Source organism: Psammomys obesus, unplaced genomic scaffold, assembly GCF_907164565.1.
Source record: "Psammomys obesus unplaced genomic scaffold, mPsaObe1.curated_primary_1811, whole genome shotgun sequence".
Classification (NCBI taxonomy): Eukaryota; Metazoa; Chordata; class Mammalia; order Rodentia; family Muridae; genus Psammomys; species Psammomys obesus.
The window spans coordinates 1,032,747-1,045,633 of NW_026594143.1; the positions used below are offsets into that span (position 1 = coordinate 1,032,747).

At 36.4% G+C, this 12,887-nt stretch overlaps 1 protein-coding gene across 4 annotated transcripts in view; it reads right to left on the reverse strand.

The window, feature by feature from the left end:
* Positions 1 to 12,887, reverse strand: part of Phf8 (PHD finger protein 8) — a 102,611-nt gene that overhangs the window by 57,620 nt on the left and 32,104 nt on the right. For all 4 annotated transcript variants that reach the window (XM_055617920.1, XM_055617919.1, XM_055617922.1 and 1 more), the window contains exons 9-12: positions 6,575 to 6,662; positions 5,970 to 6,076; positions 4,104 to 4,195; positions 948 to 1,037 (exon numbers count right to left, since the gene is read on the reverse strand). In XM_055617920.1, the coding sequence (XP_055473895.1) occupies positions 948 to 1,037; positions 4,104 to 4,195; positions 5,970 to 6,076; positions 6,575 to 6,662 (377 nt within the window). The remainder of the gene's footprint in view (positions 1 to 947; positions 1,038 to 4,103; positions 4,196 to 5,969; positions 6,077 to 6,574; positions 6,663 to 12,887) is intronic.

Below are 12,887 nucleotides of genomic sequence, written 5' to 3' on the forward strand. Positions count from 1 at the left end.
GAAGGAAGGAAGGAAGGAAGGAAGGAAGGAAGGAAGGAAGGAAGGAAGGAAGGAAGGAGAAATGGAGAGAAGGAAGGGAGAGAAAGACAGACACACAGTTATCTCTTAGGCACTAAATAGAATTTTATAGCTCCTAACACAGCTCAAACATCCTCAAGTCCAATTTTCCTCTGGTGCTTCTGCTACTTCACCAGCCCACACTGAGTTTTCTCTTTGCTACAAAGTCTATTATTAACAATGAATCACATTTATTGAGTATTTACTCTGCCAGGCACTATGGGAGGGGCTCTATATTACCTCAATTTTACCAAAGATTTGAAAGGTTGGTAAAGTTATTCCTCACTTTACAGATCAGGAAACTGGGATTCTGCAAGGCTTTCAAGTGAAAGAGCAGAAACCAGAACCCAGGTTTCTCTGAGTTTCTTACTACTATACCTCCTGCCTCGTGGTATGTGCCACCTGTTGAAACATGCCTTTGCCATCATCTTCAACCTAAGGTTGTTATTTTGTAGAATTCAGAGATTGAGTCAAATTAGTAAAAGCAGCAACTACAATTATCACTATAGCCTACATTAGAATTTATTACGTGCCAACTGCATGCCAAGCATTATACTTAATGTTCAATTCACATTACCTTATTCAGTCCTCTTAAAAACCTTGAGTAGGTATCATTAATCTCATTTTAGAGATAAGGAAACTGAGTTTCAGAGAGGTTTAACTGTGTGAGTTTGTGATCAGGCACTATATCATTCATGGATCCCTAGAACCTAGCCCAGTGTGTGGCATGCATTCAGAGCACATAATTATGTGAATGAATGACTAAATGAATGAATAAGGGCCTTGATAAGAGTCTTCCCATTCCTTCCCTGGGCTTTATGCCAACTACAAAGTCCTGACCTGCCACTTTAACCCTTCCCAAATGACTTCCCTCCTCCCATGCTTCTTACTTCAACCAGGCGGATCTCCCTAGCCAGATCTTTAATGAGTTGTACAGTCCGCACTGTCTCCGGGATCTCATCTTCATGGTCTGGCAGAGCCTGTCAAATAAGAAGCATGAGACAACCGATTTCTTGCAAACATGCCAAGGGCAAACAATGAAGGAAGAACAGTCTTTTCAATAGCTGATAGGGAACCAACTAGATACTGGATATATCCATGGGCAAAACAAAGCAAAAAAAAAAAAAAAATAGGTTTTGAAATACACACAGAGGATTACAGACCTAAACCTAAACTTAAAAATATAAGCCCTCTATAATCAAGGAGAAAATTTTTGTTGAACATATATCTGGCTGAGTGTAGAGGTACACATCTATAGTTCCAGTGATTGGGAGGCTGACTCAAGAAGATTCCAAGGTTAAGGCCATATTGGGCTATATAGCAAAAATTCATCTAAAACAAACAAAAACCACACATATCTAGTAAAGCACAGTGTTAAGAAGTGTCAAGAATTAAGCTATAAACTTGGGCCATACCTCTTGTGAAGACAGGACCTTAGGGAGATCAACTGGAACAAAGCAATCTCTCCACTTGGGAGAACAAAACTCAGTATCATCACTTACAGGTCCATAGCTAGCTCAACAGCAACTCTGGGAGATACCTGATAGGAATGTGTCTTTTATTGTCTTGTTTTTGAGTATTGAGATTTAAGTTTTTATTTGGATATCAAGCTTCTCATTATTATTTCTTCTACCAATTTTCATTTTGCTTTTGTATTTAGTAGGCAGAGGATCCAGTTTCCCAGTACTTTCTCATTATTCATGGTTCAATTATTTCCCTTCTTAACAGTTAGTTAATCTGGAATTTGAGGGCGAGGCTATGTAGGGAAATGAGAACTATAATGGCTCTTTCCCTTCCAGGCTAAAAAGGGTGCTGCAGGGAAGGGAGCAAATCCTTCCCATGCAAATCATCTGTACTTCAAAGAAGACTTCTTCCATGAGCCTCTGCTCCTTAAAAATGTCCTCCTGTCCTCGAGCTCCCTTTGGCCATGTTGTTTGGAACCATTCCCTGGCTTCTACTTCCATATTGACTCAGGTCATGAGTGCTTAAGAACTACTCACTCACTCTCTTTGGTGTTCCTGAAGAGTCAGTCTGAAGTATACTCCAAAAGAGGGATCAGAGATAACACTAAAGCTAGTCACATTGAAGGAGGATAGAAAAAGAGAACTACAGGCTAAAGGCCAGGTGTACTTGAGAACAAGCAACAATGAAAAGCCCAAAACATGAAGTTTAACAATATCAGGAAAAGGGGGGGTGGGGGGGCTTATGGGGGGATACAAAGCGAATAAAGTGTAATTAATAAAAGTTAAAAAATGTAAATAAAAACAATATCAGGGGAATGCAGGCAATATAAAGTGAAGAGATTACATGGGTTAAAACTACAATGTCTAAAACTATCCCTGAACAGGTCAATGTATAGAAGGAAGGAAGGAGATTATGGAGAATCTGAAAGCTGAGACTGTCATGATATTTCTTCTATTTTTGCATTCTTAAACATTTTTAAGACTTTGAAAAAATTTTTCATATGTTTTGAACATGTTTACCCTCCCCAAGTTCCTCCCAGATCCTACCCACCCAACTTAATAGTCTTCTTCTTTCTTTAAAACAAACAAACAACACATACACACTCGCACACACAGAAACCAACATGGGCTCCCACCCCTAGCAAGTAAAAGGTATCTGCGATTGATACTTGCTGACAAAGGAGAAATCAATTTTCTCCAATGTAGTCTCACTGGGTATATTAACCACACCTCAGGGCAGGGCCCATAACCCAGAACAGTTGGCCAACACAAAACAAATTCAACTCAATGTTATTTTTTTTCATTTCTTAAGGTTGAATTTTTTAAATTAACATTTGGAAATTAATATATTTACATGGCTCAAAAATTAAATATTAAAAAGGTATGTTGAAAAGCCTCCCCACTACCCTTCCCCTAGCCTCCCTATCATTCAACTCTCTTCCACTGGTAACTATTTTTCATTAGCTTCTACATCCCTGCAGGTTATGCCTTTAAGGCAAATATGAAATTTACAGACAAAATTCTTTTTTTCTCCCTTTTTATAGAAACAGCTGCTTCTATACATGGTTTTGTACCTTCATTTGACAAGTAGGTCTTTCTAAATCAGCACATAGAGAGCTTAAGAAAGATAAGAATTATCTTTTATAGCTGCTTTATATGCAGTTGGATAGATGAATTTTAGAAAATTTCTAAAAAGCCATCTCAGCAGTAAGCAATCAAGAGCCTTACATTTTTTTTTCATATACTTTGATCCAGTAATTGATCTTTCAGGAGTCTATCCTAAAGGAATAAGGGACAAAGACTAATGTGTACAGATATTTTATACTGTATGATTCGCCATAGTTACATCCCTTCAAAAAAGGAAATAGAAAACTATAAACAAACAATTAGATGATTCCTGAAAAAGAACAGCAGATAGCAATTAAGTATTTATGGAGAACTTGAATAACACAAGGAAATTAAGCCAATCTAGTGAGATACAAAGTTGAATAAATAGTGCAATACCAGTATTTCTAAATGCACATATGGGGCACAGAGATACAAGGTGCAAAGCATATGCAAGACTCCAGATTTTACCTCCAGCATCCTCAAAAATGCACACAGGAGGCTGGAGATAGTTCAGCAGTTAAGAGCACTTGTTGCTCTTCTAGAGGAGACAAGTTCAATTCCTAACACCAACATGCAACTCCAGTTCCCGGGGATCTGATAGCCTCTTCTGATCTCTGCAGGCACTGCATGCAAGTTGTACACTTGCATTTGGGCAAAGCACCCATAGGCATAAATAAAACAGAAAAAAATATATAATACACACAAAAAAGACCAAAAGTAAATATAGCCAAATATTAATGGTAATTCTTCTCAGTTAAAATTACAGGTGACATTTTTACAACCATCTATATGGTTGTAAAAATAAGCATGTATTATTTCTTAAAATCAGAAATAAACGCTCCTAGCCCAGTATTCTACTCTAACCCAGGAGCCTACTTGCCTCTCTGATTTCTTGTGTCCCCCCAAACATCTATCCATAGCTACTCTTTATGGAAGGAAGAACTATTGAGTAGGTATAAAAATTATCATATTTACTTCTTTCCTTGTCCAGGCTCTAAAGGCCAAGTTTAGAGCTTTGCCACCATGGACCAGGTAGGAGGCTGGGTGTCTCCTGTTCTCTCGTAAACCTAACACAGGGGGAAAAAAAAAAGACAACTGTCAATACAGCTATTCAAGCGGGGTGAAGAACTTGTTACCTTTGTCAGACAACCAAAGAAAATGCTGAGGGATCTGAGCACACCCTCAGATCTGTTACATTAACAGTGTTCACTTACTTATATCTTACTATATGTTAGGTAGTTTGTCATTTAACCCTGATATCCACCTTGTAAGCATTTTATAGTTCATGAAACTAAAGGTCTTAGAGAAGTCTTGATGAAGAATATACATAAGTGCCAGAACATAGACTAAAGTTGTATCTATTTGAATATGAGATTTGTATTCCTTCTATGAAATTATTCTGCCTTTTAGGTCTCAAAATTGTTTATGTTCCACTTTAATTTATGAAGTTATTAATAGCAAATTTTAGGCTTTATAAAAAATTTTCTACTAAACAAAGCTGTTCAGACTAGGTAAATGAGTCATTAGTTTTTCCATTTTTGAACACTTACATGACAGTCTGTCAAAGTGTCAGAGTAAGGGCTTGAAGTATGCCGTCTGGGCTATGAGAACCTTTATAACTTAGATACTGATTCCTTATGGCCAAGTCACGTTGAAGAATCAATCTCAGGTCCAAGCAAGGAACTTACTTTATTTCAGACAAAACTATGAGGAAAACCAGCAAGTTGGCTTCCACCTGGGCTAATGCCCAGGAATTAGCACAATGATGCCAGGATGTAAGGACTGGGCCTTATCCTGAAAGGGCACATCCAGGCTTCTCATGAGAAAATAAATCCTAATAGATGTGATTATGATTCCATTTATATAATATTCTTCAAATGACAAAAATCATAGGGATGAAAAACAGATCAGTGGTTTCCAAAAGTTATGGGGAGAGTGAGAGAAATATAAGAGTTGTAGCAATTTTTAAGAAGTAATGACTACTTATTTATTTTTTAGCTGGTATAGAAAAATACAAAGAGGCTTTACTGTGACATTATATATTGTTCTAATTTACGTAGCCCACTGCCCTCCTCTGTCCCTTTTACCCCAGAGTCCCAACTTCTGCTTCTATGCTACATATATTCTATTCCCCTTTTGTCCTGCCCATCCCTCAACAAGTGCGTCCAACCTTCTGACTTTGCAACCCAATATTGGTATTTTCAAAGTTCACACTAGATAACCATGCTATTGAGTTACCAAAACAAATTGCAAAAACATTTTAAAACATCTTAAGCCAGCTCACAATTTTGTGCCGGATCCCATTTTCTGTTGTCCTTGGCTACATACAGCTGTATGCAACTTTTGAACCACAGGTTGGACACATCTGCTAGATCTCCTTCACTCCACTCATAGTCCATTTCTACTTTGATCTCTCTCTTTCTTACACACACACACACACACACACACACACACACACACACACACACACACCCCATATACTTAAATCTAGATTCCATATATGAGAGAAAACAAAAAAAATTTGTCTGAGTCTGGTTAATTCATTTAGCATTATGATCTCCATACATCTATTTTCTGAAAATATGACAATTTCATTTTTCACTACAGCTGAATAAAGTTTCACTGTTTCCAAGTAGCACATTTTCTTTATCATGGACCTATAGGCTAGCTCCATATCTTGTTTGTTGGTTATATTAAAGGAATTAATGCTGTTTTGATATACACAGAAATGCATCAGCAGTAGCAAGGTTTCTTCTCCCAAACCTCCTCTCCTCAATTTTCACACTCCCTCTTCTTCCTTTCTCTCTTTGCAAAATTTAAAGTTGGTTAGGAGAACCATACCTCGAAAGATGTCCAGAATGTGTTTTCCCACATACCAACAGATAGTCTCAAAGTTGGGAAACTTGAAAAGGTCTGCTGTGCTTAGCCGTTTCTCAATCTCATAGGCTCTGTAAGGAAACAATGACCATAAAAATGATCTATTTACTGAGCATCTATTATGTATCAAGCATTATTCTCAGTGCTATGTATCCACTGTATTTAACCCTTACAGTGATCCTGTAAAACCCTATATTCAAAGAAACTTTGGGCTCAAAGATTATGTGACTACCCCAAAAGCACATTATAACAACCAAGTGAAGAAACATTGTCATCAAGAACCAGTGGTGGCTCATGCCTGTGATCCTAGCACTCAGGGAGGCAGAATCGGGTCTCTGTGAGTTCGAGGCTAGCTTGGTCTATAAAATGAGTTCCAGGACAGCCAAGGCTACACAGAAAAACTCTGTCTTGAAAAAAACAACAGACAAAAAACAAAACAACAACAACAAAAAACCAACAAACCAAAAAAAAAAAAAAAAGTTAGTTTCCTTTCTGGTTATCTTCATCCTACTATACTGCATTCCTTACCAGAGGGGAAAACACAAGGACGAACAATTTCAGAAACTCACTTGAGTTGCATTTCAATGTTAAGGCTGTGTAAGAAGTTTCCTCCAAAGGCTAAGCAGTCAACCGGAGTCAGCACAGCATGGATCCATCCTATAGTATACCAAGGTAAAAATCAAAGCTAGCAGAGGCCTTTCTTTCTTTGGATACTTCACTGCCTGATCTATTTAACCTTGAATCCTTAAAAATTGCCTACCACTGATTAAAAATATTCTTTTTTTTTTTCACTGTGGCAATATCCAACCTGGCCTACTCTGTCATTATAGTAACCCTAACAGGATCAATTTATGAAGTTAATGCAGTTCTATTTCATCTCTCTCCACTTCAAAAATCTTTCTGTTGCTTTACCTACTCTCTCTCATCTAAAATCACTCTTTTACTAGAACTGCTCCTTCTAAAATGCACACCACTAGAACACAATTATTTATTCCCCTTGTCTTTGATCAAATTTTGCAACATGTTTTTTTCTTAAATCTTTTCCATATTCATCTCCCTTCCCCATCCATTTATCCAGAAGATTCATGTCCCTCCTTATCTCTTATATTGGCTACTATGCCAATTTTTTTTTTCAAAAAAATACCTCTAGGTACGACTAAAACCTTTCAAACTGATAAAACAACATAAATAATCTGTGATATGTTCCATAATACAGAAAATATAGCCACCCCTAGAGCAAGAGCAAATAAACAACTAGAACAACTAAAAACAAAAACAAATTCTAAGCCTAAAAATTCACATGAAAATTCAATGGATCCTAATAATCTAACCTCAAAAAAAAGTTGGAGGAATGACAATTCCTAAATTCAAAACTTAGTAAAAATGTACAGTAACCAAAAAAGTATGCATTACAATAGGGACAGACATATAAATCAATGGAAGATAAAAGATCGAAAAATAAACCCACATATTCAGCTGACTTTTCCTGATTTGTTTGTTTTTTTCATTTGATTTTTGGTTTGTAATACTGGGGAATAAGCCCGGGGCCTTGGACATACTAGGCAAGTACTCTACCACTGAACTACAACTTGAACCTCAAATCAACCAATTTTTGGAAGAGATAACGAGACAATTCAATGAGAAAAGAAACATTTTTTTCAGGATAGTCTGGAACAACTAGATGTACACATGTCGAAGAATAAAACTGGGCCCTTGCCTCAAACTATATATAAAAACTATCTCAAAATTAATAAAAGATCTAAATAGAAGAACCCAAATTAAAGTGGAGACAGTGACACATACCTATAATCCCATCACTAGAATGCTGAGGCAGGAAGATGACATGTTTGAGGCTAGCTAGACCACAAAGTAAGACAGTACAGTCTGAGTAAAATAAAATCTCAAAAAACTATATTTATAAATATTTATGATCCTGAATTCCCAATACCTATAGAACCACCTATAACCCTATCATTCAAGAAGTTAAGGAGGCAAGATCACAGGTTTGAGGGCTGGGGAATACAGAAAGTCTGAGCACAGCCTGAGTGAGTCAAAGAGTGTGTGTTGGGGGGACTGTAAAACGTTATGGCAATATATAGGATATCAGTAACAGGAGCAAACAAAGAAAAAAAATAGAGAAATCAAACAGAATTTATCTACATGTACACTTGCATGTCAAAAGAGAGCATCAGATCTCAATATATAGATGTAGTGGCTGGGAATTGAACTCAGGACCATCTGGAAGAGCAACTAGTGCTCATAACCTCTAAGCCATCTCTCTAGCCCTTGAAAAGAATTTATAACTTTCATGTTTTATGGGGCATGATCAAAGAATGTGAAAAGACTCAACGCTTTCTGGGGAGCTATAGGCAGTTAATTTAATGGCTGCTGTGGCAAAGGGAGTCACTATCACTGGTAAAATAATACCCATTTATGTTCATGTAAGCAACCCTAATTAAATGTACTGGAGCATACAAAGGTGTGAAAGTAGGAGGGATACTTGTTGGGATGGTGGGATGGAGGATAAGGGAGAGAGTGATAAGAGAAGATAATGGGGGACATGAATGAACTAATACAAAATTAATAAAAGATCATCTAAATATAAGAACCCAAACAAAAAAAAAAATATATATATATATACACATGTGTACTATATATACATTTTGTGTATATGAAAATGTCACTGAATCAATTTTTTAATGAATTTAAAATGTCAAAAGACAAACTCAAGAATGAGAGAAAATATTTTTGAACAATAGATCTGATAAAGGTACAGTACAAAAAATATAATGAAAAAATATAATATAATAAAAAATATAATATAATGGCAACTGTGTGATGATCAGTGTATCAGGGCTACCATGTGATGGTCACTGTATGATGGTAATTTAGTGATGGCCACAGTATGATGACCATTTTGTAATGATCACTGTGTGATGGCCACTGGGTTAATAGTACAGTTAAACAGTTAAATACTATTTAAATAAATAAATAAATAAATAAATAAATAAATAAATAAATAAATAAGCTTTAGCTAAATATTATTTAATTAAAGAATAAGTAAAGGATTTCACAAAACAGCATTTTTGCAAGATGGTCAACATTAATAGTCTTTAGGGAAACACAAACTAGAACGCTGGTGTTATACCACTTTACTCACTAGGATTGCCTTGATCATAAAGACAGGAATAATAAGTTTGTGAGAAGACATGAACAAATTGCAACCCTTAGACTTTGCTATCTGGAATGTAAAGTAGAGCACTACTTTGGTAACAGCTTGGCAATTCCTCAAAAAGGCAAAGAATGGAGTTACCACATGATAGGGGCACTCCTTTCCCAAACAAATACACAAGAAAACCTGAATATCCTTTATCTAAAATATTTCAAATCAGAAATGTTTCAGACTTGAGACATTTTTTTTAAAAATTGTAATGTTTACAAATATACAATATCTTAAGGATAAAAGGAGTTATTCTGGGAATGGGACCCATGTCTAAATAAAACACTCACTTATGACCTGAATGTACTTTATACAAACAGCCTGAAGGAAATTTTACATACTTTAATGCACTTATGTCTTTGAGCATGACCTCATCACATTAGTCAGACGGGAAATTTTCTAGTTACAGAGTTGCTTCAGCTCTCAAAAGTTTTCAGGACTGAGGATATGGCTCAGTCAGTAAAGTACTTGCTATGCAAGCACAAAGACATAAGTTCTATCACAATCACACTCATGTAAAAATCTAAGCATGGCAGCACATATCTGTAACCTCAGCACTGGGAGCTTAAATAAAGGAGGACTCCTCAGGCTTGTACAGATAGTCTAGTTTACTGAGAAATTAAACTTTAAAAAATAAGGTGATGGGCTGAAGGTGGCTGGGGGACTTAAAGCACTGACTGCTCTTCCAGAGGACCCAGCTTCAATTCCCAGCAGCCACTTGCCAGCTGACAACCATATGTAACTCCAGTTCCAGGGGATTCAAATGTCATCTTCAAGCCTCTAGAGGGAACAAGGCAAGCACCTGATGCATATCTTTACCTGCAGGTAAAAGACTCATTTAAAAAACAACAAAAAAAAAAAGGACACTGTCATCAGGACAAAATTTCAGCTTACAGATTGGGAAAGGATCTTCACCAACCCTACATCTGACAGAGGGCTAATATCCAAGAATATATAAAGAACTCAAGAAGTTAAACAACAACAAACCAAGTAATCCAATTAAAAAAATGGGGTACAGAGCTAAACAGAGAATTCTCAATAGAGGAATGTCAAATGGCAGAGAAACACTTAAACAATATGTTCAACATCCTTAGTCATTAGGGAAATGGAAATCAAAACGACCCTGAGATTCCACCTTACACCCATCAGAATAGCTAAGATGAAAAACTCAAGTAGCAACACATGCTGGAGAGGATGTGGAGAAAGGGGAATCCTCCTCCATTGCTGGTGGAATGTAAACTTGTACAACCACTTTGGAAATCAATCTGGTGTTTTCTCAGAAAATTAGGAATACTGCTTCCTCAAGATCCAGCTATACCACTCCTAGGCATATATCTGAAAGATACTCAACTATACAGCAAGGACATTTTGCTCAACCATGTTTGTAGCAGCTTTATTTGCAATAGCCAGAATCTGGAAACAACCTAGAAGTCCCTCAACTGAGGAATGGATACAAAAATTGTGGTACATTTACAAAAAGGAATACTACTCAGCAATTAAAGACAAGGAAATCTTGAAATTTGCAGGCAAATGGTGGGAACTAGGAAAGACCATTCTGAGTGCGGTATCCCAGAAGCAGAAAGATACACATATGGTATATACTCATTTATAAATATATATTAGACATATAATATAGGATAAACATACTAAAATCTGCACACCTAAAGAAGCTAAGCAAGGAGGACTCTGGGTAAGATGATCAGCCCTCATTCAAAAAGGCAAATGGAATGGACATCAGAAGAGGGAGAAAACGGAACAGGACAGAAGCTCACCACAGAGGGCCTCTGAAAGATTCAAATCAGCAGGTTATTAAAGCAGATGCTGAGACTCATAAACAAACTTTGGGCAGAGTGCAAGGAATCTTATGTAAGAAGGGGGAGATAGAGAGACTTGGAGAGGACAGGAGCTCCACATGGAGAGCAACAGAACCAAAAAATCTGGGCACAGTCATTCAGGGCCAACTTCAGCTACAGATTTGAGTTTAAGGACAGCCTGGATTATAGGAGACCCTATCTCAAAACTTTTAAAGTGATAATACATGCTGTGGTATGGATGAACTGAGAACATGTTCAGTGAAAAAGGAACCAGAAAAAAATGAAAATAATACATGTATGTGGAATATTCAAAAGAGGTAAATCTATATACAAGAAAAGTATAAAAGTTATTTGTTGTCCCAGGCTGGGAGGAGCATAGAATAAAAAGTAACTGTTAATGTGGAAAGTGTTTCTTTTTAAAGTGATGATCATATTTTATGGTATATAAATTCTATCTCATTTTCTACAAAGGCACACTCAACAAAATAAAAATGACAACACAAAAATCTGTCTAAGACCTAAATTGGTGCTGGGAATTTATAGCACTAAACGTTCATATTACAAAACAAAAATATCTAAAATCAATAATCTATAATCCCTCTCAGTACTAGAAAAAAATAGGGAAAAAGTATAAAATAAACCCAGAACAAACAGAAGGAAAAATAAAGATAAAAGTAGAAATTAAAATTGAAAACAAAGAGAAAAAACATCAAATAAAACTGATAAACCTCCATCAAGACTGACAGAAGTGAAAGAAAAGATACAGGTAGCTAGTATTAGGAATGAAATAGAAGGGAGAGGGGGAAGAGGAGGGAAGGAGAGAGAGAGAGAATGCATAAAAGAATGAATGAATATAGAGCAATTATTTGAAAAGCATAAATGATCACAACACATCTAATATGGAATAGATGGGCTGGCAAGATGGCTTGGTTGGTAAAAACAGCACGAGCTAAATAATGCAAGTAGCTTTGTAAAGATTAAGGAAGTTGAATGCTAAATTAAAACTCCTCCCTAAATTTTCAGGTCCTTGTGATTTCACAAAATTTCACAATTTACTTATTTGTTTGTTTGTTTATTATTTTGGGGCTGGTCATGGTAGCTCATGCCTTTAATGCCAGCAGTTAGGAGACAAAGACAGGTGGATCTCTGAGTTTGAGACCAGCTTATTTATGTAGTAAGACCTTGCCTCAGAAAACAAAAAACTTTAAAATATTTATTTTGTTTTGTTTTTAAATGGAATTTCACCAAATTGCACAGGCTAGCATTGAAAACATAATCTTCCTACCTCAGTATCCCAAGTACCTAAGATTCCAGGTGTGTTTCACTATGCCCACATTCAATTAAAGTATTTCACTACAAATTTCAAGAAATTTAATGTTAATTCTGATTAAATAATCAAGAAACATGTAAACTGAACTGTTCATAGCTGACTCAATTAGCTTCCATATATCAGCTCTCCTCAGATTGAGACAACAGGGCTTTTTTTTCCCAAATGTACATACTCAAGTTCAGGATATTGCTCAGTGGAAAAACAGTTGCCTAGCAAAATACACAAATTCAGATTTGACATGAAACATAAGAATTCTAGAAATAAAACTCAGGCATAAACTATTTTTTTTAGGCATAAACTATTAAGAAAGAATGTTTCCAGCCCAGGATGGTGATGCACACCTGTAATCTCAGTCCTCAGGGAGGCAGAGGCAGGTGGATCTCTATGAGTTTGGAGCCAGCCTGGTCTACAAAGTGAGTCTAGGACAGCCAAGGGGACACAGAGAAACCTTGTCTTGAAAAAAATGAAAAAGAAAGAAAGAAAGAAAGAAAGAAAGAAAGAAAGAAAGAAAGAAAGAA